The sequence below is a fragment of the Prionailurus viverrinus genome, chromosome A2 (assembly GCF_022837055.1).
Source record: "Prionailurus viverrinus isolate Anna chromosome A2, UM_Priviv_1.0, whole genome shotgun sequence".
Taxonomy (NCBI): Eukaryota; Metazoa; Chordata; class Mammalia; order Carnivora; family Felidae; genus Prionailurus; species Prionailurus viverrinus.
In genome coordinates, this window is record NC_062562.1 from 148,574,959 (window position 1) to 148,602,612 (window position 27,654).

Consider the following 27,654-nt stretch of genomic DNA (forward strand, 5'->3'; position numbering starts at 1 on the left):
CACCAGTCACCAAGGGAACCGATGGAGCGAGACAAAGACAGAAGCAGCTGGTCAGACCCCCAAGGACTGGGAAGGCAAGGGAACAACTCCGCACTGATTCTGCTGCTTGCGGCTTTTGGGCCCCATCTTGAGGTGCTAAAGAACGTTTGGATTCCATAGCCTCCTAGACACCCCGTAATGATAGGACAAGCTTTGCCCGCGAAGCCAGGAGATGACATTCTGGTGCCAGGCTCCCTGGTGCACGTTTGGAGGGAACGCGCTAGACCAGCTGCCCGTCGGGACTTTCCTCGAGGAGGAAAACACTGTCCTGTCCGGCGTGGTAGCCCCCTGCCTGCCACACGTGTCCACTGAGCACTCGAAATGCAGCTAGTGCATCTGAAGAGCCGAATTTTACATTTTCTTGACCTGTGATCAATTTACATTTGCAAGGTCACGTGTAGCTTGTAGCTGTAACCTCAGACAGTGCAAGCGTAGAGAACTTTATAATTTCCTATGGGTGGGGAAGAGAAGAATAAGAAACCCGGGGAGATACTAATTTGGCAGGGGATAGAAAGGAAGGCAGCGGGAGAAGCGGGTCGTGGGACAAAAACCAGATGGATTACACGGACCCCATCCCCTAAAGCTAAAGACTCCTAGAGCTAATACCTAGCTCATCCCAAGAGATGCCAAAATTGTCCTGTTTCAAATTACTTTGGAACTTCCCCTGGAACCTCGCTAGTGCTTCATTTGCAACGGCAGGAAGTGCCTTCTTGAGTCTAGCTCGCACCCTTTGTGCTGCTACCCAAGCCCCCTTCTTTTACTTTGGAAGGGAAGGACGCTGCGGCCTTGTTATGGCCCCAAGACACTTCTGGTTGCACCCTTTTAGAGGAAACAAACGCCATTCGAACTTGCGCTAAGCTCGTGGCCTCCTCCATGGAGACACGGGCCCGTTCGGGTATGTGTGGATAGGCTTGGAGAGTTGCGCTTGGCAGAAGATACGGATAAGTACGATCCTGAGGCAGCTGCCAGCACACAAATGAAACTAAGAAGAGAAGCGCAAGACTGTTGAAATGAGGGGCCCAGCCAAGGGCAAGGAAAAGAAAGGGAGACGGAGGAGGGCAGAAGGAGAGAGGGCATCTGGGGGGGAGCGAGTGGAAAACAAGAGGTGGAGACGCACGGATACAGAGCCAGGCCACGCGGGGAAATTGTCGGTGGGAGCTCTGGCAGGCAGTGGCAACCCTAGAATTATGCCGGTGGGTGGCTGCGTGGTGGAAGTAAAACAAAAATCAAAATGATCTACCTTGCTGTTTCCAAAGCTGTCTGATTGCTCCGAAATGTAGCAACCTTTTGCAGCTGTGCAGGCGAATGCCCACGGCCCCAGGAAAAAGCCTGAAGGAGACACTTCTGGAAGCCAAATGTAGCCACTGGACCAAGCAGGGGGCCCTGCCTCAGACCCAGACACCCAGGACGGAGGCAGAGGACAGGCAGAGGCAGACGGCCCCTGGGGCGGTCCAGGCAGAGGGCTGGACGCAAAGGCCTGATGTGGGAGTTTCCCAGCTTTGTCCACAGAAAGGCTAAAGACACCGCGCTAACAGCCTAGAGGGGAAATGGCCTTCCAGCAGGAGGAAAACGTGAAACGCCGCATGGATGGAGTCGGAGAACCTCTATTTGCCATAAAGCCGAAGCCACAGGATATGGCTTCTGCGGTCACATGTGACCATTCAGGTCTCCACAGTGTCAAGGATGAGGCGTCCAGCAGTGTGCCGTGGTGCACCTGGACCCGTGCAGAGTCCCCAGCCGGTGCCAGGAAACACCTGGTGCATTGCATCAGGCAAGGGGCCACTGAAGGGCTTTCATTCGAACGCAGGCCAGACGGGTGCTTCTCGGGTTTCGCTGTGCCTTCAGATCACCTAGGGTTCTCGTTAGAATACAGATTTTGATCCAGGCGGCTGGGCCCTGAGATTCTGTGTTAGCAAGAAGCTCCCAGTGGCTTCGCTGCTGTGGTGCTCACAGCAGTGAGAGGGGCCAGGGCCAAAGTTTCCAATCTTTTTTAACGTCTACTTATTTATTTTGAGAGAGACAGAGAGAGAGAGAGAGCGAGCAGGGGAGACACAGAGAGAGAAGGAGAGAAGATCCCAAGCAGGCTCCGCACTGCTCTCGCTGAGCCCGACGCAGGGCTCCAACTCATGAGCCATGAGCTCATGACCTGAACCAAAATCAAGAGTCGGACACTTGGCCGACTGAGCCACCCAGGCGCCCCTAAAGTTTCCAGTCTTAAGATGGTGAGGATGGTCCCCAGAGAGGCCCTGGGGTATCTCTCCTAACTCATGTTCTGATTTAGATAAGGCCGGGGGCTGGGCAAGTGACCTCTGAAGATTCCACGAGGGAAGAACTCCGGTAGAAAGGGCTGTAACCAGGGAAGGGTAAGGATGGAGAGAGAAGAAGGCAGAGCGGAATTAGAGGGTGAAAGAGAAGCAGCAGGGCAAGTGGACGGGCCGGGGTGGACGGGTTCTTCCAAAAGGGCATGGGGTGCGCCCTGGTCTCTGGGCAGGTTGGTTCCTAAGCTTGGCGGGACTTGGCCGCTCCTCCTGGGAGCTCTGCCCCCGTCTCCCCAGAAGGCACGAGATCCAGGCCAAGCGGGCTGGGCTGGGCAGGGGCCCTCTCCGACCTCCGCCCCCTGCCGCCCGCCCGGCCCGGCCCTCACCTCCTGAGCAGCAGCTTGGGGTGGTTCTTGCTCTCCAGGTTCTTGTCGATGAGGTCGGCCAGCAGCTGCTTCAGCACGTCGGTCGCGTACTCCAGCTTGCTCTGCAGCACCGTCATGATGAGCGAGGCCACGTTGCCGCGGTCGCGCATGGAAAAGCTTCGCTGGGACTCCAGGGTGCGGATGAAGGACAGCAGGAACACCTTGTTGTTGATGAGCTGGGCAAAGAGCTTCAGGCCCTTCTCCACGCGCTCCTGCCGGTAGCCCGGGACCTGCGGAGGAGCCCCCGGGGGAGTCCTGACTGCCGACCGCCAACGTGAGGCAGAGGCCAGCCGGGCCCAGGGGCCTCCCCAGGGGGTGGGTGCCGCACGCTGTGGACCCTGCCCTCGTCTGGCCCTGGGCACCGTGCCACCTATTTCCTTAACCCACGTGCGGCTCACTGCCTCTTGTTTGGAGGTGAATCAGTGAGGCACAGAGAGAAGGCACCCTGAGTGATAATGGCCACGCTGGGATCTGAGTCCGCTGCTGAGCGCGAGCTCGTCCCTGACGGCAGCACAGGGCGGGTGGGGGGCCCTGCGCCAGGGCGCATGACATTACGGACAGCCCCCGGGGGCCTCCCGGAGGGGTCGTCACACCTGAGCCTCCACCTGTCCTCATGCTGACCCTTCTCTGGCCACGGGGATCCTGTTGACAGACCAGTGGCCTCAGAGTCAGGACTTCCAGGGTCCACACAGGCTCTGACTCTGCCACCCCGTGGGACCTCTGGCAGGTCCCGCAACTTCTCTGGGGCCCCAAGGTGATTCACCTAAAGAAAGAAGATTAAGCCCCACAGACCCTAGCATCTGATGTTTTCTCAGAGACTCCTCTGAGACCCTGCCACACCCAGGGAAACGGGAGGAAGACGGGGAAGGAAGTTTCATCTTCCTGCCCGCGTCCTCTGTCCACCGGCAGAGGCCGGCAGGGGGGGCAGGGTCTACCCAGCTCACAGCAGCCAGCCACTGGGCGAGGAGGCATGGAGAACTGGAGAACGCATCTCTGAGATGCACCAGGTGGGCCCCACAGCTCTGCGTGTCAGGGCCCCAGACTGGAATCAGCTGGGTGCCCGGCAACAGCGAGGGGCTCCAGGAAGTGCGGGCATTCGCCCAGCGGGAAGCCACACGACCACGGCAGTGAGGGGCTTTCTACCACTGGCAGTGAAGGGCTTTCTACCACTCACGGTAGCACGGATGCATCTTGCAGACAATGGAATGAAAAAAAGTCAGGAAGAAGAGGGCGTACCGTGTAGTACCATTTACATAAAGATTCATAAGAAAACAACGGTGGCAGGAAAATGGTTATTCTCGGGGGTGGCGGTGACTGGAAGGGGGCACTCGGGGACGTTTGTGGAGGGTTGGTAGGGTTCAGCTTCCTGATCTGCGTGCTGGCCTGCTGGCTGTGTTCACTCAGGGAAAATGCACTGGGCTGTGTCCCGACAACGTGTGCCTTGCTCTGTAGGTGTTCTTTCATTATAGCAAGAAGGTTGCTTAACAAATAAAGTGCAGCCTCTGCCCTCAAGGTGAAGCCCTCGGAGAACAGAGCAGGGCACCCGTGTCGTGGAGTGGGGCGTGGGAGGAGCAGGGACATTCAAACGAGGTGCCGTGTGGAGGGTTTTGCCCCCCCCCCCCCCCGGCGGGGGTCTTGGAAAAGGAGCGTCCTGTGGGCAGCAGTGAAAGCCAGCAGTTTCGGGGAGGGTCAAGCTTGGGTTCACTGTCACAGCCATAGACTAGTCGGGGACCCTGAGAAGGCTCCATTCCTCCAACAGCGAAACGAAGGTACTCCAGCTAATGCGTCTGTAGACCGTACTTTGCTGAGCACGGCTCTACATGCTTGAGAAATGTTGACCCATTTATTCCACATGACCCCCTATGAGCTGGGTACTGTTAATATCCCAGGGCCTCGTGACAGTGAGGAACTTTCCCGGGATCCCAAGACACAGGAGTGTCAGAGCCGGGACGGCACCCAGGCAGCCAGCAATGCATCTTGCCATCTCAGGGGGCTGGCGTGAGCCCTGAAGAAGAAGGTGCGTGAAAACCTTGGCAGTGCAGGGCCTGACACACAGTCACCTTTCCCGAATGGTAGCAACTGCATCCCACTCTAGTCCAGAAGTTTTAAACTGGGGAAGATGCAGGCAGCGGAGAAACTCTGTGTGCCCAAGGTCCAAGGAGGTGGCAGGCACAGAGCTGGAATGTTCACGCCGCTCACTGCCTGAGCTCCCCTGTGTCCCAGGCTCGAGGCAAGGCCCTGGAGGAGGCAGAGACGGGGCAGGCCCCTGCCTGCCCTTGGATGGTCAGCAGGAGGCCCCTCCGGAAGGCCATGTGGGAAGGCGGTACTCAGGAGAGAGATGGGAACTCGCCAGAGCCGGGGCCCCGCTTGTCCCGGCTCTCGGCTCAGCTGTCCTTGGCAAACTCCTCATTCCCCAAGGTGGGCCCGATCTCAGCTGGCATCCTGCCCGGATCCCCAGTTCCCCTCTCCACAGGGGCTGACAAGGGAAAAAGACAAGGGTATGAGACAGCCTCACCTTGCCGTCAGCCTGGCCTCAATCTACCCAGCCGTCTGTGTCCCGCCGACCTCCCTCCTCACCTTGTGACGGCCTCCAACACACGTGTGCACGTTTTACCTCCTCTGTCCTTCAATCCCTACCCACCGCTCCCCCGTCCCGCCCCGCTGGAGCAACATGCCCACAACTCGTTCTACTGCTGATAGATAATGCCACTTCCGAGGCACCCAGCACGTGCAATGCACGGTGCTGGCACACTGCGATCATGGCTCCATCTAAGCCTTTAAGGACCTCGCAAGGGTGAGGGTGTCCTCTTGAGAGAGACTCTTGGGTGTCCTCTTGAGAGAGACTTGAGAGAGCCTCTCAGAGAAGGTACCGCGGGCTTCCTAAGGCCAGCCAGCTGGTGCGGGATGGTGCTGGACTTCCAAACCCAAGCTTGTTTGGCTCCCGAGTCCCCATCCATCTGCCCGTCCTTCACCACACCTAGTCCTCCCCCTGGGCCTAGGAGGGGACCGAGAGACAGCCCTGAGTCTCCCCTGCAGCCTCCCACGCAGGGCCTCCTGGCAACTCAGGTTGGCCATCGAGGGCAGGGGAGTCACGTCCGGGTCTGGCACCAGGAGGAAGAGGGCACAGGGCTGGCCAGAGGGCAGGTCTGGGGAGAGGACGTGCTCTGGACTTCTTGCCTTGGCTGCACACGCCTCCGGGGCACCAAGGACTGAGGCCCTTGGGGAGGAAGGGTTAGCAAAGCCAGCTGTGGGGTGAACCCCGTCAGCAGCATGGGTTTTGGAATCAGAAAGACTCACTGACTCACACATGGAGGAAAGCCCTGTCACCTCTGGGCTCTATTGCCTCGTCTGTAAAATGAGAATATGAGTGCCCATGTCATAATGTTTTATGAGCATTAAATAAGATAATGTATGTAAAGTGCTTGGCACACACAGTGTGCACTTAACGGCAGTTTTATTACCTGCCTCTCCTCTTCCACTGGCTGCTTTTCACCCATCCCTCTTGCCCAGGAGTTTCTAAGACATCGAATGCATCAGCCCAGTGTCTGGGGGGTGGAGAAGGTAGGAATTTTCTCCCCACTTGATGAAGGGGGCGATAGAGGTGAAGTGTCTCGGTGAAGAAGAGTATTCAGCACAATTCCCCTTTGTAACTTGCCACCTCCCCCCAACCAGCTCCCTAAGCAAATGTCACTCTGAAACAAGACTTTCTTTATTCACCAGATGGTTCGACAGTTTAGTTGAAGCTTGTGAGTTAAAAACCGATAGTAAATTTTAATTGTAACCCTACAGGTTAGAGTTTAGGAGACAAGGATAGGTTGAAAACGGGGTGTGTGGTTACTGTTTGCTCTCTGTCTTTAAAGGATTGGTGTGTCCCCAGTGCCTGGGCAGCCCCCTAACCACATGCCATCCCTTCACCCAGGGCTAAGTCCAGGACAGATAGAGCCGGAGGATAACTCCTCCTTCACACACATCTGCCGCTCATGCCCAATCAGTGGGCACCGATTCCAGTGGCTGGAAAGGTCAGGAAACATCGCTTTAGATTATCAGTGGCTTCCCTGGGAATATTTCCATCCTAGGAAAGCCAACAGGGAGAAACTATTTCGGTGGCAAGGCGGGGCTGGAAGCAAATCAGAATAATCCGGGCAAGATCCCAGGGTCTTGCCTAGGATGCCGGATCTCATATGGCCCCAGGCTAATGTGGGATGGTAAAAGTTGACTTCTGTCAATTAATTAGTGAGTTTAACAGAAATGAAGAGTCGTATGTTCTGAGCACATACCCAAAAGACCAGGGGCGGGAGCTCCAGCAGGTACTTGTATACCCACGTTCTTAGCTGCATTATTCACAACAGACAAAAGGTGGAAGTGACCCTTGTGTCTACTGACAGATGGACGGATAAACAAAATGTGGTCTACACACACAACGGACTATTGTTCAGCCTTAAAAAGAAAAGAAATTCTACCACATGCTACAATATGGATGAACCTTGACAACATTCTGCTAAATGAAATAAACCGGTCCCCAAAGGACAAATCCTGTGTGTTTCCACTTACACGAGGGACGCTGAGCAGTCAAGTTCATAGAGACAGAAAATCAAATGGGGGTTTCTGAGGGAGGGCAAATGGGAAGTTAGTGTTTAGTGGGGAAGATGAAAACATCCTGGAGATGGATGGTGGGGATGGCTGGACCACAGTGGGAACGTACTTAATGGCCCCGAACATGTAAAAAATGGTTGAAATAGCAAACTGCATGTTATGCTTATTTTACCACCACTCAAACAAAGAAGAGCCACGTGCCCTGTGTGAAGCAGAGTGTACGTGACAGTGAGCCGTCCTGTGTGGGCTCCCACTCAGGAAGTTGGTGCAGGTGGCTGTAACTCCTTCGTGAGCAGGAGGGTGGGAGCTGCGAGTCTGTCCTCATGATAAAGGCAAAGAAGAGAGAAGACTCAGGTTGGAGGGGAGACTTTAACGTGCCAGATGAGGAATAAGGCCGTGGTAGGGTGTGATGTGATTTATACTGGGGCCGTCGGAACCGCCCCGGCCGGGGGCGGGGTATCTACCCAGAGAGCATCTCAGGTGGTTACAGCCCGGCAGGGCAGCTAGGGACTCCAACAGCTTTCAGCGAGAGACTTGGTACAGTTAGGAAGGGCAATGAGAGGGAATCATTTGTATTCTGGTCCTAGGTACACAGGGCTGCTGTAGACAGTGAAGCAGGTTGTGCACTGAACAACCCCAAAGGTGCTGCATATGAATGATGCCATCTGGAGCACTGCAGTGTTCAACCTGCACAACTGCCCATGCATTCCTGTAGGAGAAGGAGCCCTATAACTCTCCTGCCACCACCTCGGGCAGTCCTTGGGAACGTACTGCCCTAGTCTGTGTGTTAAACTCATGCCAAGCCAGGCTTGAGAGTCTGAGAATCCCTGGAGATGCAAATGCATGTGGAAAGTGTGTACTCTTCCATGGACTAACACCCTAGTAGTTTGAAGCAGGTGAAAAATGAGGCTGGAAAAAGCATAAATGTAAGAGAAAAGTGAATGAGAATGAGAGAGGGGCATAGGCATGAAGAGTGAGACCAAGGCAGAGAAGGACAGATATCGTATGATTTCACTCATATGCAGAATTTAAGAAACACAATAGATGAACATAAGGGAAGGGAAGCAAAAATAAGATAAACACAGAGAGGGAGACAAACAATAAGAAATACAGAGAACACACTGAGGGCGGCTGGTGGGGTGTTGGGTGGGGGGAGGGCTCAATGGCGATGGGCATTACGGAGGGCGCTTGTTGGGATGAGCACTGAGTGTTGTATATAAGTAATGAATCACTAAATTCTATTCCTGAAATCATTACACTACATGTTAACTAACTTGGATTAAAAAAAAAAAAGAATCAGATGCTCAACCAACTAAGCCACCCAGGCGCCCCCAAATGATATTTTTAAACAATTATTTGTTAACTTACCAGAGCCATATGTCAACTATAATACTTTATTTTGCTAGATCTAAGACCTACATCCTTTTAAAATGTCAACTCATAGGCATGGTGCTTTAATTTCATAAACAATTGTGGATTTTATATGTCTTAGGCTATAGAGTGACTTCTTTCATTCACCAAATTGGTGCCACCTGGTGTTCTGGTATTAACGTCTATAAAATAAACACGGTTATTGCCCGAATGCAGCCTGTGTGGGGGGAGGGGGTTACAGAGATATGAACTGTAAACAAGTAAACACATGAATAAACAAGATAATATTCATTTAGAAAAAAGGGTGAGACCAAGAAAAGGAAGAGCGTATCATGATATAGCCGATGTTTTCATTTGTTCACATGACACACCTGTATACCTTATACGTGTCCACACAAGAGCAGACGTGCACACGGAGCAGAGGTGCGTTATCAGTGAGGACACAGAGCCTACCACCTATGGCCTTTGGAAGTGCCTCTTGGTATCTATCCACTGAGGAGCCGAGGAGACCCTCCTCCAGACAGAAGTGACTGTGCCCTCATTATAGAAGTGTGCACACATGCACACACACACACACACAGGCACACAATTTATTCAACAATTATGGAGAAATGCACATGGGCCCCAAAGTCCCTGGGGACTTGCTGTGTTTTCTGTCGAGATGCACAGCGTCTCCACCCCCTTGAACAACCGTGTAGACGTTCCCGCAGGGGTCGGTACCTGCAAACCCGTGCGACCCCCGAGCGAGGCGTCTGTTGTTATGTTATGCACGACATAAGTCTTGGAATTAGCCTTAATCTCTACTGTTGCTTTGCCTGGAGAGTTTTGATCCGTCCTAATAAGTATCCAGAGCCCGAAGGCACGACAGTGACGTGCAAAGACTCATCATTGGGAGCACAGACCCTGAAGTCTAACTGCAGGACTCAAATCCTGGTGCCACCCCCTTCCAGCTGCGTGGCCCCGGAGTTCTCTGTGCCTTTAGTTTTGCTGCCTCTCAAAGAAGCGCGACTTCTTCCGACTGCTTGTGAGATAGTAAATCCGCACACACGTATGAAGTACTTACAACTGGACCGGGAGCTTAGTTGGCAGCCCGCTAACAGCGATTATGCCTTACGATTATTATTTTGCCCTGGTTTCCTCATTTATATTTTTCACTTTTCTCTGGTATTTATCTTGATAAGTCATCCGAAATCCCTTTCGGAACAAAGCACAGTATGAATATATGCATAAGCCAGATACTATGCTAGACAGGAAGTGATAAAATGTTCAAAAGATGAGGTCCTGCTGGTACAAAAGACAGTTATATTCTTATCATTCACGCTTCCACCCCCCCCTTCCCAGCACATCACTTATTTTTTCCACATGTATTTATTGAGCACCAACTATGTGGTGAAATCCCTTACATCATGGGAGTTTCCTAAACAGGAGTCCGTGAGCTCGTTACATTAGCTGCCAGATGTGTTGTTTTGTGTATATGTACAGTTTTTCTTCAACTTCCATTCAATTCTCAAGGGCTCCATGACCCCTAGAACCCAAATCTACTCCCATCTCTGCTCAGATGGCTCCCTGGCTCGGCCCCATTTCCTCCCGAGGGACGGGCTGGCTGCCATTGACAAGCGGGGCGGGGGGGGGGTAGGGAGAAGCCTTGGGCAAGTCACATCCCCTCCCTGGCCTCAGCTTTCTCACCTCCCGATGAGGTGGCTGCATTTGCAGGTCACCGACACCTTTCTCTGCACTAGCACCTTGATGGGGAAGGCTTGGTTACGGGTCCTACTTCTCACCTCGAGGTCTCGGAGCACAGGATGGTCTTCAATCCCTGGGAACAGCACCCGCATGGTGTACGTTCTGTAATCCAGGAAGGGGATCCCAGCTCCGTCCAGGTCACTGGTCAGCTCATGGATGTCCGTCTGCAGCTCGGCAAAAGCTGGTACAAAGGGAAGCCCGTGAGACTGCTGGCTGGGGTGGGCCCCGAGTCTGAGGCTCAGAACCCTCACCCAGGCCTTTAGGAACCCTCACCTAGGCCCACACGGGCAATAGGCTGCAGGTGTGCAGGAATAACATGGGATGTTTTAAGTAGCTGGGGAGAATGATATAGGAAGGAGAGACAGAATGTGTCACAAGGAGGCTTGTCTTGGGCCAAATCCCTTCCAAAGCATGGGTGGGGGTGGCTGTCCATAGATTTGTCCTGCTGCTGGGGCCTGAATGGTTTTGGTTTACAGAATATGCTGGGGGGGTAGGGGGGGCGTCAAAGGATGGGGGAGGGAGGGGAGAGGTTCCAGTGGTGGAGGGTCTATTCCTAATTCTGTGTTTTATAGTGGGCTTTCTTATAAAAGTGAAAAAACAATTTCTTCTGCAGTCCTAGTTCTGGGCCACACAGCTCACTGGAGCCTTCAAACCACAAACCATCCAATGGAGCCAAGACGAAGGCTCTGCCACATTACTGTATTCCTTCTGGATAGATATGCAGGGTGTATCTTTGTCTTTCTTTCCTCAAGGTGATGCCACTCCACAGTGAATTATGGTCTGCATGTGGGCACTGCTGTCTGTGGAGGCAGCTCAGGCCTCCAGATGGTCATGGAGCTGCAAGACGCCCTTCCTTCCGGCCCCCAAGGAAGTCTAGCACACGGCCCAGGTGGTCACACAGCGCCAAAGCTGTGGCCACACTCTGTCCTGAGCACAGCCCTCCTCCCAGGCCACCCTCTGCTCCGGGATGGCCGTCAGAAATGTCCCCCTGCTCCATCTTCCTCCAGAGCACACGCACACGTACTCGCGTGCATGCATGCGTGAGACACACGCACGTTCACACACAACCAGCGTGGATTAACACAGCCAGTGGGCACCGCCGAAACGATACTTCTTACGATTTCCATAAACACAAGAATGGGCTATACTGATCACACGACACAAACACAACACGGCTGCCCCAGGCACTGTGGACGGGGGCCCCACTGCACCCCACAGTGCCAACTTGGGCCCACGGACCTTGGGTCTCCAGGCCTCGAGGCTTCTCATTTGCTTCTCATTTGACAGAATCGTGAGGACCCCACCCGGGCCCCCGGAGAGGCTGCTCCAGACCTCCCCTGCACTGCTCTCCGTCCGCACCCCTGGTCACACTGACACCGGGGGGGGGGGGGGGGGCCCTGCCAAGGCAAACAACTCCAAAGGCAGAGCAACCGTAATGCCTCCAAGTAGAACTCACACCAGTGTGTGTGCACACGTGTGCAGGAGGAGGACTCGGTAAGACGTCTGGCACGTGCTGTCACCGAAAGCACTGGTGAACATTCATGTATGTCCTGAGTGAGGAACGCGTGTGTGTTTGTGGGAATGTGTGCAATGTGTGCGTGGGCATTAGTGAGTGTGTGTGCGAGTGCGTGAGTGACCGTCTGGGTGTGTGTGCGTGTCAGTGAGTAGCTGTGGCCGTGTAAGCACGCGTGTGTGTGTTTATGTGTCAAGAGGCCAGGCCAGCGCAGGGCCTGGGTTTGCGTGTGGGTGACGTCCCGGCTTACTCTCAAGTCTTTGGGGAGTCACCCTCCCCGAACCCAAGCTGCCCCTTACATGTTCCAGAGCCAGCTCTGGGCACCCCGACGAATACTTCCATGGCGAATCTCCGTGTACTTTGCTCTACACCTCTCTCGTCTCACTCACGCAGGAGAGCTCTCTCCCGAGCCAGAAGCCAAGGCCCTCTCCTGGCGCCTCCGCTGACCCTCTTCGGCTGGACTCCCTGACTGCTAATTCCTCCCTCTCCAGAACTTTCTGAGAGGAACCTGGCTTCACATTGCCCGCTCCCCGTTGGGGGTGCTCAGCTGGCGGAGAGGAGTAGGAGGGGGGTGGTTTTTTAATCTGTCTGCAGCTTTCCTTCAAGTCACTAAGCGCCTCCAACATTCAAAGCCTCGTGCCTGCCACACATAAAAGAGATTCTAATCACTACACCTAATTAGAGGGAAGAGTACATTGCGGAGAAAAAAATTAAGCAGCGTAAATATAATAAAAGGCAGTAATTAACAGTCCCACAAGGCAGATGCCAGTGTTGACAGCTAAGGATGTACTGAGGGGACGGGATGGGCCCACTTCCCCATCAGAGGGAGCTGCGGCTTCCCTAGTGGGGACGGGAGAGCCCCAGGTACAGGCCGGATTGGCTCGGAGAATAAATCCACGGCAAAGAATCCACTCAGACCCTCCCAGGGTGACTCACGAAATGATATCATGATATCTGGCAGGCGACAAGAGTCTGACTCCTAAATTTCCTTCTTGGATTTAGCGCAGCAGATTTCACATCATGGCGGTGTTGGTAATTTTTAAACATACAGGCTGGGAAACCCTCTTCCTTCTACATCTCAAATCAGCCCTACAGCCGTACCTTCCTCCTCAAGGAAGGGAGCTGCAGGTTGCTGAATGTGTCATGTCAAGACACCCCAAGGTGTCCCCAAGAGGAGAGCATAAAACCCCGGCGGCCAGGATTCTGAGCTGGAAACTGCTCTCACGGAGCTTAGGATGATCCCAGCCTGACCTGGGGAAAGAGGGGAAGGGGGCACCTGGAGGGAGGGGAGGGCGGCCTCGCCCGGGAAGGGGTGGGTCTGCTGGGATAACGGATCTGTCTGGATACAGGCTCGGAGAGCAGAGTTAGACACCCGGCCCCCAGTGCGGACTGCAGGTGCCCAGCCCGCTGCCCTGTGTGAGGCACACGCGCACAGACTCAGGGCGGGGGGATGGTCCCCGGTCCTCCAGTACCTTCTTTGCACTCCAGGGCCACACGCGACTCCAGGTTGTCCATTTGCATCTGCAGCCGCTTCAGCGTGAGGTCACTTTCGCGGGACTTGCGTTTGTAGGCGATGAGGACGGCTACGATGAAGATGACCAGGAGGCCGCCTGCCACGGCGATGCTGACGATGGCGGGCAGGCTGAGCGGGCTGTCCGGGGCCACGTACACCATCCCCGGGGAGTACTCCATGCCACCGACTCGGGCCTGGGGGCACAGCACGCGAGAGGAAGCTGGGAGCGGGCGCGGAGCACCCCAGGGAAGCAGCCCAGGGGCAGGATGAAGGAAAGGGCTCGAGGGAGGAAAACCGTTGCGGGTCGGAACAGAGGAGAGGGTGTGTGGGGGCCTGGGGATGGGTTCGGATGGCTCAGAGCAGGCCACCCCCGCAGACGGGAAGCTGCAAATTCCCTCAGCCAGGACTAATGTCGTCCATCTTCATAAGGAAACAGCCCACGACTGGGACCTAAAGAAGTCTGACCCGTCTTCAATGACCGCTCCCTGAGATTCATCTCATCATAAGGATTGGAAGACTGAGGCAGAGCATATTATGGCCGTCCTGGGGCCAACAAGGTGCTCTCCTGGAAGGGTCTCTAGCCTGTAACAGGCCATGCAGCACATCCCTAGAGCTGTTTTGCATGGCCTTTATTGTAGCACCAGCGTCAGGAAAGAATGACAATGCACAAGAAGGAGGTGGGAAGCATGACAGAGAGAAGGAACAAGGGGTGATGGGTGGCCACGAAGGAAGTTCCGAGCGGGCCAGAATCGCCTCCCGGAAAGCCCTGGCAGCCCAGCATGGAGCCGGTCCGCTCACACTCTTGCATCCCTAAGTGCCCGCCCCATCCAGATCGGGGCCCCGTCGGCCTCACCATCACTTTGTGCCTGCCGATGAGGTTGGGGGACTCGCAGAGCAGCTGCACATCCGACACCGTCACCGTGCACGGCTTCTCCCCAACCAGCACGGTGTAGTTCAGCTTCACATTACCCCCAGCCACCGGTGGGATCAGGTTCTTGCCCTGGAGGGACAGGAGAGCCTCGGTTCCCACCCCAGAGTCAGCATCATAGCTCCTGGCTGGCTGCCACGTCTCCCGCCCAGAGGTCCCATCCTGCTGGCGAGCTGGTGGAGAGGCCACCTTCCACAACAAGTCCAAAAGCTTTGTGACACGTACGCTGCCATTCCCCTTTCCTCGGTGGGGAGTCAGTGATCGGGGCACTCTTTTGAGCTCATCCGAGTGCAGCCTCAGAATCCCTCTCAACACAGAGCTACAGTCAATCGGTACCAATTGATTGAAATTGTCACAGGAGTTAAAATTAATTTGCTACCCATGCTCCAAAGAAACCCTATGCTGTGGTTTGCAAAGGGCTACACGGGAGGAAGCAGTGTGTGCCTTTGACCTCCCAGGTCCTGGACTCGGGGGACACAGGAAGCCTGGGAGGCAGATGGCCAGGATGGGTCCAACTGCCCCGATCAGGTCTCTACAGCCTGTAAAGAGAGTTCGCCTCCCAATACAAACTCGGAGGCAGTGTTTTCCACGCTCTGGACTATAACACAACCTCTGCTAGGGACGGCAGTCATGAAATTGGGCCAGCGCCCATGACTTCTGGCCTTTCTCTGGCACTTGAAAAGCATCCCCATTCCATGCGGCAGCCTCCCGGCTTCCCACCTCCCGCCCACCACCTCACTCTACCTTCAGGATGATGGGAGTGCCAGGCTTGAGCTCCAGGACTCCTGAGGGCCCGAAGGCCTCAAACACGGGGTTGGGATAGTAGGTGAAGTTGGTCTTGTTGAGGATTAGCAGGGACTGGACGTTGTCCAGGATGAAGCCAAACTCCTCAGGCCTCTCGGTCAGGTCAGACTGGTGGTCGGGCCCCAGAGCGAGGGCTGGAGCCTGGCAGGTCATCTCAGTGGCGTTCAGGACCTCACAGAGCTGGAGGAGCCAGAAAGGGGGACTTATGCAGTGCCTGAACCCATAGAGCCCCAACACACCCACCAGGGTCCCCCCAGTGCCATCAAACAGCATGGTGCTGACCTGGGCCGCCACCCCTCCGCAGCCACGACCACACAACCTGGGCCCTCAAGCAGTAGACTCTGCAGTGACATCTAGATCTGCTTTGTCCACAGCGGGTGTGGCAGTGACTAGGGGATCTCTAAGCTAAGGGGCAGCACCGGAGGTCTGAAAGGTGGAGGAATGAGCATATGAAACCCCAGAACCCCCAGAAGTGACTGCTCTTCCGTGCCTGTACCCAAGGTATGAAAATGCCCTCATGTCTGCTCCCTCATCCCATCGTCCCAGTGCTCCAGGGTGTCTGGGTCCCATCAGGACATGTTGAGTGGTGCTCATGCTCCCTGCCCGTGTTCCCTGCCCACCCTGGACTCACATTGATGTGCTCCTTCCCTCCATGCTTGGCACGGATCTGGGGATTCTGTATGAGGTCCAGGTGAGTCCCCCATACGGCGATGGGTGTGTTTCCACTGCCCGGGGAAGAAAGGAGGAGGCGTGTCAACACGGGGATAGGAATAGCAAAGGCACTTGAAGATGATGATGATGATCAATCAGGCTGAGCTCTGACATTAAAGACAATGATAGCCAGGAGGCGTGATAATGTTCACAGGGACAATGATGACAAACTGACTGAATAATGATAAGGATGAGCTCTCAGCAGCCAAGGGGACGACAGTGATAACCAGATGTCTGCGGCTGTCCAGCACTGGGCTCATCGAGAGCTTGGACACCCGTGGAGGCTCTGAAGCCTCCTGACTGGAGCCAGATGTTTCTCCGCAGCCCCTGGTGTGTCTGCCCCAGCCCTCACCGATCTCAGGGAGATTTTCACACTAGCCTTGGCCTAATGAGAGCCTTGCTCCAAGACGCCCCCCACCAGACCCTCCAGGGTCTGAGCACTGTCTCCTCCCCAGAAATTACTACAATTTCATCCGCAACAGTTACAAGCTTGGCGAATAAAGAATCTCTGTCACCCACATTCATTTCTACCTCTCTATGCATCTGCTCATCTCTGCACTCCCAGTTATTCCCTGGCTTCCTCTCGCCCTCCACCTGCCCCTCCCGCTCCCTCTCCCTCCCCCCAACACGTGCACACACACACAAGCATGCGCCTACACACACGTGCACATGCATGCTGGGAGATTCCTGTAAAACCCAGACAGGCTCTTCTGCCCATGGCGGTGTTCCACAAAGGGATTCTGCTATCTGGCCATCTCCCAATCTTCTCCATCACCAATTCAACACGCGTTTACCAACGGACCCGCCCCCCCCCCCATCACTGATCCTTAGTAGCCCAGACTCTTGGGAGCAGTCTGAAGCCTCACTCTGCAGAGCCCCACCCCATCGGAGAATTTGTTCACTGCAACAAAACCTCTAGGGCCGGCTGGCAGGCCCCAAACCTCCAACCTCCCTCTTGTTATGAACGTGACTCAGAGTCCACTACTGAGCGCCAGGAAGGACAACACCTCTACTTCTGTGACAATGACATGAGGAAGAGCTGAATTAACCCAGACTGTGAATTCCTTAGGGAACTGTAGAGTTTGTCTAGGCAAAGGGCTACACCAACTTCCTAGATTCCCGGGGCCTCGGGGGGCAAATCCCAGAATAGCTTTCTACAGACTATTTCCCCCCTCTTTGTGCCTCATATTCATCTACTTTAAAATCACGGCTAAAGCTTATAAAGTTTGGGTCTTAGGAGGTAACTGCTGAGGACAACCACATCTGATCTCAGCAAAGGCTGCCTTTCATGGCTGTAAGGCGGGGGGTGGCAAACTTTCTGGAAAGGGCCAGAGAGTAAATATTTTAGGCTTCCCAGGCCATATGGTCTGTTGCAATTACTCATCTCTGCTGTTGTGTTGAGAAAGCAGCTACAGACAAAACATATATGAATGAGCATGGCTGTGTTCCAATAAAACTTTATTTATAAAAGGAGGCAGATGGCCAGATCTGGCCCCCAGGTTGGAGTTTGCTCAACCCCAGTTTAAAAGATTGTTCTCTGTACTGGACTTGTCCTTGACCCCCGCTTCAGCCAGGGAGACCACATCTCTATGCGTTCCCCCTTTCCCTGATGCCAGATGTCCTCTAGAACTGAAGCCCACGGTGCGGAGGGCTAAGGACTGGGTGAGGGGCAGTGGGAGAGAGCTGGGCCAGGCACTGCACTGTGCATATGCATTCTGCTTACCGCTCCCAGTGCCCCAGGAGGGAGCTGATGGAGGAGAAACCATGAGCCCAGAGAAGTCAAGTAACCTTTAAGGTGATTGGTTATTTTGGCTGGTTAGAAGCAGAGCTGGGCTGAGCCCACTCCTTCTGACCCCAAGGCCTGTTCCATTCCACCTCAGCCCCTGACCCAGCAGTTTCCCAATGGTCAGCAGGGCCCTTGGTGTCAGGATGCCCTTAGCATTGCCTTCCCATTACAATGTATCCCCCAGGGGATACACACCCTGAAGGGAGATGCCACACTCCACAGCCCCACCAAGCGGGGACTGGGAGGGTCCCTAGGGATCCTGGAGTTTCCAAAGCCCCCTGGGAATCTCTCCAGAGGGGAGGCCGGGAAGTTACGCAGCTGGTACAAGTCAGCTTGCGAATGGCTGAGTGAGAGGTGGCCTTAGAGGATGTTGCTGTAACAGCACATACCTGGCTCCCTCCTAGGACATGCGCTCTCTATACTTGTTTTGGGCCCCCGGGAAAAGAGCAGGGAACAAGACCTACTCCCTGCCCTTGAGGAGTTTGCAATAGAGGGAAGGTCGAAGCAAGCAGACAACTCGGGGTCATGACAGAGCAGGACAGAGGAATGGCAGGATGCTACAGAAGCCCAGAGGACAGACATCTGAATTGCACCCTGGTGGTCAGGGCACGTTTTTGTTCAAGAGCAGGCCAAGAAGAAGTTGGATCTGATCTCTTTCTCCTGCATCCCTCAGCAGGATTGGAATTATCACCCATATTTGGCAGAAGGGGGGTTCCGGGGAAGAGGACTGGCAACCCCTCAGCAGTCACTATGACGGGATCATTTCCTCCGGGTGTACCCACCAATGCTCAGATTAGGGGTCACGGGCTCTTGCCGGTCAGAGCTTGGCCTCAGGGGCCGGGTCCCATTCAGAGGTGTTCTCGGTGGAAGGAGGGCACCCTGGGAGGAAGGTCTGATTTGGGGGGTGCTCTGAGTCAACCCCGACTCATCAGTCCTCAAAGCAGAACTGGGCCCCAGAACTGTCCTTGGCTCTTGAGAGCTGAGGAAGGAAAATTGAGGTCAGGGCTGCCCCTACCTGACTATGCTCCACTCTGGCTCGATCCGCACGATGGTGGGGTCCTCCACATACTGGAAGAACAGGTCCTGGTGGATGCTGGCCTTGTCCACTTGCACCATCACCTTCATTTCTAGCACCTCATCTGAGGATGTGGTGTTGCAGACGATGTAGGACGGAGAGCGTCTGCAGGGAGGGCAGACATGGAGCTGGGCTCCGGGTGTTGATGGGGACAGGGGTCCGGGTCAGGGCCCTCCCACCCCTCCCTGTTCGTCAGGCTCCTCAGAGGCAATAAGTCAGCGCTGCCTCAGATATAAAGCTCTAGGCACTACTGCAAAGACTTGACCCAACGGTAGACAGGTTCCTCTGAGCCCTCTTTTCAACAAGGCCTTATCCTTGGGCCCTGTCCTGGGCCTGTCAAGCCCCATTTTTAGCAAGAATCCTGCTAAGTCAAAACTCCCGACCCCCCTCCAGTTGATACCTGAGTACCCTGGGCTGCCTTGGGCAAGAATCCTGTTAAGTCCGTTTAGCAAGAATCTCCCTATTCCTATTCATCTTAGTAATTTGCCATCACTGACCCCCTCACTATGCTGCTTGGCTATAAATCCCCCCATGTCTTTGCCGTATTTGGAGTCAAACCTGATTTCTTTCCTTCCCCCGTGTGATACTCTTGACGCCTATTGCAATAATCCTGAGTGAACTCTTCCTTACCATTTTAGCAAGTGTCAGAACAGTTTTTTCTTGATCACTGGCCTGACTTCAGATCTGTCACAGCCCTCAGCAGAGTTCTGTCCCAGGAAAACCTCTCCTGCGGAATGTCACGTCCCCACCAAATCTGAGTCCTGCATCAGACGAACCTCCCACCTCCCTCCTATACCCCAGGCTCCTGGCTTACAGAAGGTGTGCCCTTTTGGGCCTGGATGGTGGAATCAGTGGGGAGAAAGTCGGCTGCCCTTGGAGGTTGAACCTCAGCCAGCTGGGGTAGGGGCCCCTAGCAGATTTCAGCAGGCCTGGCTGGCTCTGCAGCAGCTGGAGAGAGGCTAGCCTGCAGGCAGGGGCTCTAGATTCCCCAGGGAGTCCTGCGGAACCCGAGGGTTCTGTACAGCGGTTGGTATAGGGGCACAAAGGCTAAATGGTGGGCAGCAGCATGAATGGGGTGCCTGGCAGTTCTCCAGACTGAGGCAAAAACATCCACAGCCAGTTCTGCCCATCAAATCCCCCCTCAAAGAGAAAGGCCACTTTCTCAGGGAAGAGAAGGCACTTCTAGGAGGTTAGCCCTGGTCCTCTGCTGCCCTGAGGCTGCCCCACCGGCCCCACCCACTGGGCTGTGGGCCCCTGAGGCCTGCCTTGAGCTGAGTTACCTGTGGAAGAGGCAAGGCTGCTTCCCGAACATCACCACCACATTGCTGCCCGCGTTCAGGTTGGTGCCCGTGATGGTCACTTGGGTGCCCCCCGACATGGGCCCCCGTTTGGGCTTCAGGTCCGAGAGAGTCAGCGTCTGTGCAGGAAAGGATCTGGCCTGAGACACAACTGGGGCAGGGTCTGAAGAGAGGCAGCACCCCGCTCCCCGGAGCTGCCTTCTGGAATCCTCAGTAACGGTGGCCTCCCAAAGAGCCCATGAAGATTTTATTGAGCTTGTGTGGGAAAGCGACGTTCTGGACCCTGAGAGCTTACACCTCTCTATTCGTGACAGTAGTAACAGCTGCTATGTGCTGACGTTTTAACTGGCACGCTTTATATCTTCATCCATCTCTATATAATTTATTTGCTCAGTCAATTCTACAAGGTGGGTATTATTACCTATTTTACAGAAAAAAACCAGAGATGTTAAGTAAAGTTCCCGAGGTCACACAGCTAAAAAGTGGCACATCTGAGATCTGACTCCAGAGCTCTGGTTCTCCAACACCTCTCCAGTCTCGGGTGCTTTTGGGAAGGTGACCTGTTCCTTCCACGGGCCTGTTAAGAGAGCTGTCCAAACGCTCAGAGGCCTGAGCGATGGGTGGCGAGGGCCCCAGGGAAACCCAGGGGGAGGAGTGAAGAAGGGTCAGGGATGGAGTGAGGATGGGGAGGGGGCACCTGTGGGCTGAGGATTTGGAGTTGTGCTCTGCTCTTTCATTAGCATTTTAATGGAAAAAAACTTTCCTCAGTCCCAGGTGAGAAGCCCGTATCTGCATTTAAATGAAGATTTCGCTCTCCCCTGCCCCTTAAAGAATTCTGCACCAAAAGTTGAACCTACTGGGCTCCCAGCCCGCAGGCGACCTCCCCAGGAGAGGCCTCACTAACACCTCGGGAGGAGGGGAGAAGCCCCAGTGAGGCTGGCAGGTATGCGGGGGATGGGGGGCCCGTGGGGACACTTGCCCACCGCCCAGTGTCCGCCCCACACGCGGGTCCCATCTGCCCACCGGGTCCCTGCATATCCCGAGCCCCTGGTACCCACAATGCTAAGGAACCCCTCCTTCTGGAGCTGCAGCTGGCTCAAATGGAGACTGGGACACAGGTGGGGTGAGGCTGTGGAAAGAGTGGAGAACAGCTCTGCCCAGATCATGCTGTGGGACTCTGGACAAACCATGTAACCTCTCTGATCACAAAATCAGGGAGCTGGATCAAAACATAGTTATCTCAAAGGGGCCTGCCGGTTTTCCGGTTCTGTAACTTGCAGTCACCTCCCCCACATGGTGCCTTTGTCCCACTGTCTGGAAGGGAAAGAGGGCGCTGTCTGTGCGAGGCAAGGGGGGGCCTGGAGATAAAGTAAAAAAACAGGCAGGTTAAGACAGATGGGGGTGGCAGCAACGTGGGAAGAAGAGGCTCTCTGGCAGCCTGTGGGTGGCGTTCTAGAAGGGGTGGAAGGGAGTAATCCTTGTTGGCTCTGCAGTGGCGGGCTGGGGGCGGGGGTGAGGAGTGGATGATACTGAGACATGTTTTAAAGTTGTGAGAAACTATTAATTATTCAAGCCATGCTTCATAAATATTTCACGGTGGGTTTGCACGGGAAATCAAATTCTGTATTACTTGCCACCCCTTCACTTGGCTCCTGGATGGAGGTAGGGAAGGGAAAGATTCCCTCCGTGGAGATCTCTAGGGACAGAACGGGTGACGAGACCAAGGATGCTGATCCCTTGGCCTTGGCGGTCGGGTTTTGGCTTTTGGGTGAATAAACCCACACATCGGAGTCTGGCCTGATTTGTGGAGGGAAACTGAATCAGACTCAAACCTTACTCCCAATCTCAGCACAGGGAAGGGGGCTCCCCAGCATGCCCCAGGTCCTGAGAGGCATCCCTGAAGAAGAGGCTCCCCCGCGTGCCCCATGTCTCCAGAGGACCCCTGGGAAGGGGTTCCCGAACTGTCCCAGGACCCCAGAGGAGTCACGGGCTTCTCTGTGGGGCCCAAGTAGGGCCACCTGCAAGCTGCGTAGCTGTGTGGGGAGGCTATGAGGGCTCCGAGATGCTGGAGAGAGGGTCACTCTGTCTCTTCCCACCTCTCAGTTGAGACTCATGGGAACCTCTGCCCCTCATTCCCTCCCTGGACCCTGAGGAGTTCTGGGGGTAGCCTCAATGACTGGGCCCTTAAATGCACAGGAGGGACGGGGGAGGAGACCGAGCTCCCCAGCAACATTCCCCTCCCTGAACATCTTCCCCAGTGGACACGTGGCATCAGCACAGTCCTTCACAAACCGCCAAGTCCCGGGGCCCCACTGGGCCGGTGCATTCTTGCCTTGTGGCAACAGCTCTTTTGTTTACTGACTTCTCTTTCTGTCCCAACCCCTTCCCTTGCCATCAACCCCCTTCCTTCTCCCTCCCTTCTTTTTCCATCTTTAGGTGCACTCCTATCTTATGCCAGGAACAGCTTCCCACTACTCGAGATCCACACGGAACATCCTATCCTGCCTTTCCATCCAGTTTCTTCCATGAAGCCTCACCTTGATGCCCTGCATCTAACCACATCCTGCTCTGGGGCAGAAACTGTCATGCAGGCAAGACTGACCTTACCTGAGAGCCGAAGGGGCTTTTGAATGTTGACAACATAGGCTCCTTGTAAGAATTAAGCCTGGAACCGGATATCAACGGGCACACAGCAGCTGTTCTACAAACATTGTTTCTCCTAGGCCAGTGGCCCTCAGGCTGGGCTGAGTTGGAATCTCCCGGAGAGTTTTGTGCCCCACCTGTAGTGTGTGATTTAGCTCAGGGGGGCTCTGGAGCATTTTGTTTGAAGCTCCTTGGGAGAGTCCAACATGTAGGAAGGTTTAGAACTGTCTAAGGACCATGGGGGCTAACAAAGAAATAAACAGTAGGGGCTTCATCTCCAAAGACTTACTGGTCTGACAGAGGGAGCAGGGGCTCCAAGAGGCAACACGGAGTGTCATGCAGGCAGATGCCATGGAATCCCCAGTAAGCCAGTTTCCATGGGTGCTGTGGGCTGGGTATTCGGAGAAGGTGTGGAGTGGCTCACAAGCAGGGCTTGGAGGATTGAGGATTCTCTCCCCCTCTCTGTCTCTCTCTCTCCTTCTCTCTCTCTGCCCCTTGCTCACTTGCACCCTCTCTTTCTCTCTCCCTCTAAAAAATAAACAATACATAAAACAAACTGCAGGGCAGGTGACTGGCTGACCAGCGCTTGCTTTGGCCAGGTAATTTCCGAGCCGGATTTTGTGCCCAAGTTTGGCATCCATGCCACACCTCTAAACACTTGGGGAGCGCTGTCTCCGTCTCTGCCTCAGTTGTCTGAGTCTCCCTCTCAGTATCTCGACTCTGCTGGATTAACAACTTCTGGGTATATACATACAGATAACGTATGGTATAGATGCCCTCTCTCCATACACACACACACACACACACACACACACACACACACATTTATTGCTGATTGCCTTCACGTGTGTTGGGTTTCCCTTGGCAACTTCCTCAAATCCTTTCAGAAGAAGGTGGGGGTACAGATCCTAAAGAGCCAGGTAAACCTACGCGTCCATTAAACCCATCCATTACACATGCGTGTTCTTCTACGTGAGCTCCTGCGTGTGCAGTGAGAGCCAACTGTGTTTAGAAGGAGGGGAGGTTTTCAGGAGTAGAGGGGGAGCAGAGAGCGCGGGTGCCGGCTGGAGGGGCGTCTGATGCACGCGTCTCCATTCCCATCTGCACGTATGCCATACCTCTCCTTCTAGACCTCAGGCCCCCGAGGGATGGGCTGTGCCCGGTCTGGGTCATCACTGTAACCCCCACAAGCCGGGGCCACTGAATTAAATTATGAAATTCAACCAATTAAGCAAATATTTATCAAACAATTTCATGAGAAGGATCCTGCCAGGTGGTGCTAAAGAGTTGTCAGCTGAAGGGAGAAAGAAGGAGGAGGGGGAGGGAGGCAGATGAAAGAGGAGGGAGGAAGGGGCGGAGGGTGGAAAGTGGGCTCCCCTGGACTGTTCTGGAGCATTTGATGCCCATCCATCACTTCAGGCTTCCAGCTTCCAAAAGCAGCTTAGAATCATGAGGAAACTACCCCATCACGGCCGTCATTAACCCGAGAATCAACTGGATGGCAAACTTTGAAAATGAGGCAGCGTGAGAGGCAACAGAGACGCCCATGCCTCCCGCACACCTGCTGGACATGACAAGGCTGAGAGGTCCCGAGAGCCCCAAGCCCACAGAGCCCCTCACCAGGGGCCGCCTCTGCAGGGCCAGGGAGGGTCCTGGCTGGAGGGGATGTGGAGGTCAGGGTGAGGTCTGGAGACAAGCCCTGGGAAAGGAAGGTGGGGTAGGGGTGCAGGTGAGGTGGGGATTGGGGTGGGGTTAAGGAGGTCATGGGACGGGGTGTTGGTGAAGTGGGGGTTGGGTAAAGAAGGTCATGAGATGGGGTGCTGGTGAGGTGGGGGTTGGGTTAAGAAGGTCATGAGATGGGGTGCTGGTGAGGTGGGGGTTGGGGTGGGATTAAGGAGGTCATGGGAAGGGGTGCTGGTGAGGTGGGGGTTGGGGTGGGGTTAAGGAGGTCATGGGAAGGGGTGCTGGTGAGGGGGAAGGCAGAATGAATGTGGGTTCTGGGATAGAAATGCCAGGGTGACTGTGTACAAGGAGAGGGCAGGCCATAGTAGAAACACCGGCTGCCACAGAACCCGTACAAGAAATGAGAGAGGTGACACAGCCATTTTGTGTAATTTTCACAACAATACCATGGGGTAGATGTAAGTATTATCACCCCCGTTTTAGAAATGAAGACACTGAGGCACAGGAAGGTTAAAGAACTCACCCAAGTTTGCCCAGCGAGTAGGCAGCAGAGCCAGGGCTCAAACCCCAGCCTGGCCACGCTGCCACTGGGCCAGCTGGGGGCCCTGGGCCTGGGAGCCACAGCAGCTTCCCTGGGGCCGGGCCAGCCACCGCAGGTTTGGATTGGGACCCAGGCTTTCAGATTTAGAGGGCTGTGCTCTCACACTGCCAGACAGACTCCCACAAGCAGCCTGGAGTCTGCCCACAGAGATCTAGCCGGGCAACAACCATGGTCACGAGGTCTGTAACCTGTGCTGGTCAGGTCACCGACGGATGGGACTCACCATGAAGTAATAGAGTTGTGAGGACCGGGCCATGAACTCGGGCCGACACACGGCCACACAGATCTCCACGAAGCCTGCGTGCTGGCTCGGCTTGGCCTCCCCCATCTCACAAACGATCCTGCAGAGAGGAGAGGACAGACCCTGTGGTCACAGGACTCCCAGATGTGACCCCTGGGCCCCATACCTACCCAGGCCTTTTCTCTGCAGTAGGATCTCAGGGGTGGCCAGGGGAGGAGGAGGGGAAAGACACCCGATTCTTCCTTGCAAGGCTCCCCTTTGGTTCTCAGGAAATGAGGAAATACAACCTACAGGGGTCTCCTTGGAGACCCTTGGAAAGTGAGGAGCCTAGGGGAGGGTCCCTGTGTCCTGACCCTAGACACCCACTCCCTCGTTCAGGAATTGTCCACTGAATTGTGAATCAGAGGGTGGGAAATGTTTCAGCCAAATAGCACAGGGAACACCGCTGGCGTGGCCCAGAGAGGTAGTGACCTTCCCAAGGGCCCACAGCATGTCAGACAGGGACCCTGGAGCAGACTTAATTAAAATTTTCAGACCCTCACACAGGGGCACTTCATTCCCACTGCATGGACTGCCTCAGTGGAGTATTTTCTGCCCCCTCGGTGCCAGCTGGCCACTTGGCTGGATGGAGAGACTTGTGCTTGGGGGGAGGGGGAAGGATGGAGGAGAGTCACACATTTGTCCCTTTTAAAAATGCTCATTGTTTTAATTACAAAATTTGTTCATACCCCTCAAAAACAGAAGTGCGACAGTAAAATTAAATGTCCCTTTTTCACTCCTAATCTCTCATAAAAGCTTGGTGTATATGTATATATCCTCATAGACCTTTCTCTAGACCTATGCAAACACATATAGTGTGTGTGTGCATACACACACACACACACACACACACACACACAAGATCAATATATAATTAGGATCTCTATTTTACAAATGAAGAAACTGAGGCACAGAAAAAGGCAACTTGCCGGAATATATATATTTGCAAATATACACACACACGTGTGTGTGTGTGTGTGTATAATGTGTGATATCACACACACATAAACATAAGTGTTATGTACATACACATGAACAATTATATACAAACATACATATATAAACACACACAGGATTTTTAAAATAAAAGTGAAACATGGCTCTCCACTGTTCCAAGCTCGTCTTGTGCTACTCAGAGACACAGCGTGGATTTGCCTCGTGTCAGGCACAGCCCTCCTGTATTCTTCCTGACAGCTTCATTGTACTTTATACTATGGCTGCACCATTATTTATTTAACTATCCTCCTCCTGATGTACATTTAACTTATCCTGATTTTTCTCCTACTCCGCATAACCCTGCAAAATGAACCAACTTTTTACACATACGTCCCGAAGCATTGCACATTTATTAGAATAAATCTCTGAGGAGGGAGCTTGCGGGGTCGTTGTTTAGGCATTTAATGTTTGATAGGTAGAAGAAAATAATGGTCCAAAAGGGTTGTTACCAATTTGCACTTCTGTCAAAAGCAACAGAGGGAGATTCTTTCACTCTTTTTCCAAAGCTAGATATTATCAATCCTTTGACGGTTTTTCCAATGTAATAGGGAAAAAAGATCTCCTTTTTTGTTTTCATTGTTATTTCCCTGATTACCAGTCATGTAGATAGTTTCAAGCATGTGTGTGTGGCTGTAAAAAATCTTAGACAGCCTTTCCTTTGATTTGTCTGAAGCTGTCTCCTTATATTGCTAATGGATTGTCTTTTTGTGGGAGCTTCTGAATGAGCAGTATTAACTTTTGTCTGTAGTAAGTATTGCAATTATTCTCTCTTAGCCTGTCATCTGTCTTTCAACTTTGTTTGTAATGTCTTTTGCTCCACTAACATTTAAAAGTATCTGTGGTAAAAACTGCTCCTTCTCTTACTTTGTGGCTTCCAGGTTCTGTGTCTGTCTTAGAAAGAACTTCTGGGTGAGAGTCCAGTAAAAAGATAAGCCTTTCTGTCCAGATAGCATACCTGGCACACGTCCAGTGTAAAGAAAAGATAGAAAGTATATGAAAACACTTGCCGTACATATACCTCCTCCCACCCCATTTCAACCATCCAGAAGTATCTGCTGTCAGCATTTTGATGTACACGTTTTCAGTCTTCTTTATCTTTTATAGAATTAATTAGAAACTCGAGTCTGCTTGGTAAATGATGTTCTCACTAATACACCTTGAGTATACACCTGGTCATGATTCTTCTGTAAGATCAGATTTCATGGCTATATAGTTACCTGCCTGTGCATGTACAATAATTGATGGGATTGATTAATTCCCTATTTTAAAATACACAAATTGCTTCCAAATTTCCACTGTTAAAAATAAGGCCAAAATAAGTATTCTTGCAAATAAATATTTGTGCATTCTGGTTATTTAAGTAAAGTTCTAGAAATATTATGACCAGACTTAAG

General features: G+C 53.7%; 1 protein-coding gene across 4 annotated transcripts in view; it reads right to left on the bottom strand.

Annotated features, from left to right (window-relative positions):
- PLXNA4 (plexin A4) overlaps positions 1–27,654 on the bottom strand; it is a 596,306-nt gene that overhangs the window by 40,015 nt on the left and 528,637 nt on the right. For all 4 annotated transcript variants that reach the window (XM_047848901.1, XM_047848900.1, XM_047848902.1 and 1 more), the window contains 9 exons: positions 25,208–25,325; positions 20,040–20,176; positions 18,700–18,864; positions 15,819–15,912; positions 15,128–15,367; positions 14,309–14,455; positions 13,415–13,649; positions 10,468–10,610; positions 2,684–2,952 (listed from right to left, as the gene is read on the bottom strand). In XM_047848901.1, the coding sequence (XP_047704857.1) occupies positions 2,684–2,952; positions 10,468–10,610; positions 13,415–13,649; positions 14,309–14,455; positions 15,128–15,367; positions 15,819–15,912; positions 18,700–18,864; positions 20,040–20,176; positions 25,208–25,325 (1,548 nt within the window). The remainder of the gene's footprint in view (positions 1–2,683; positions 2,953–10,467; positions 10,611–13,414; positions 13,650–14,308; positions 14,456–15,127; positions 15,368–15,818; positions 15,913–18,699; positions 18,865–20,039; positions 20,177–25,207; positions 25,326–27,654) is intronic.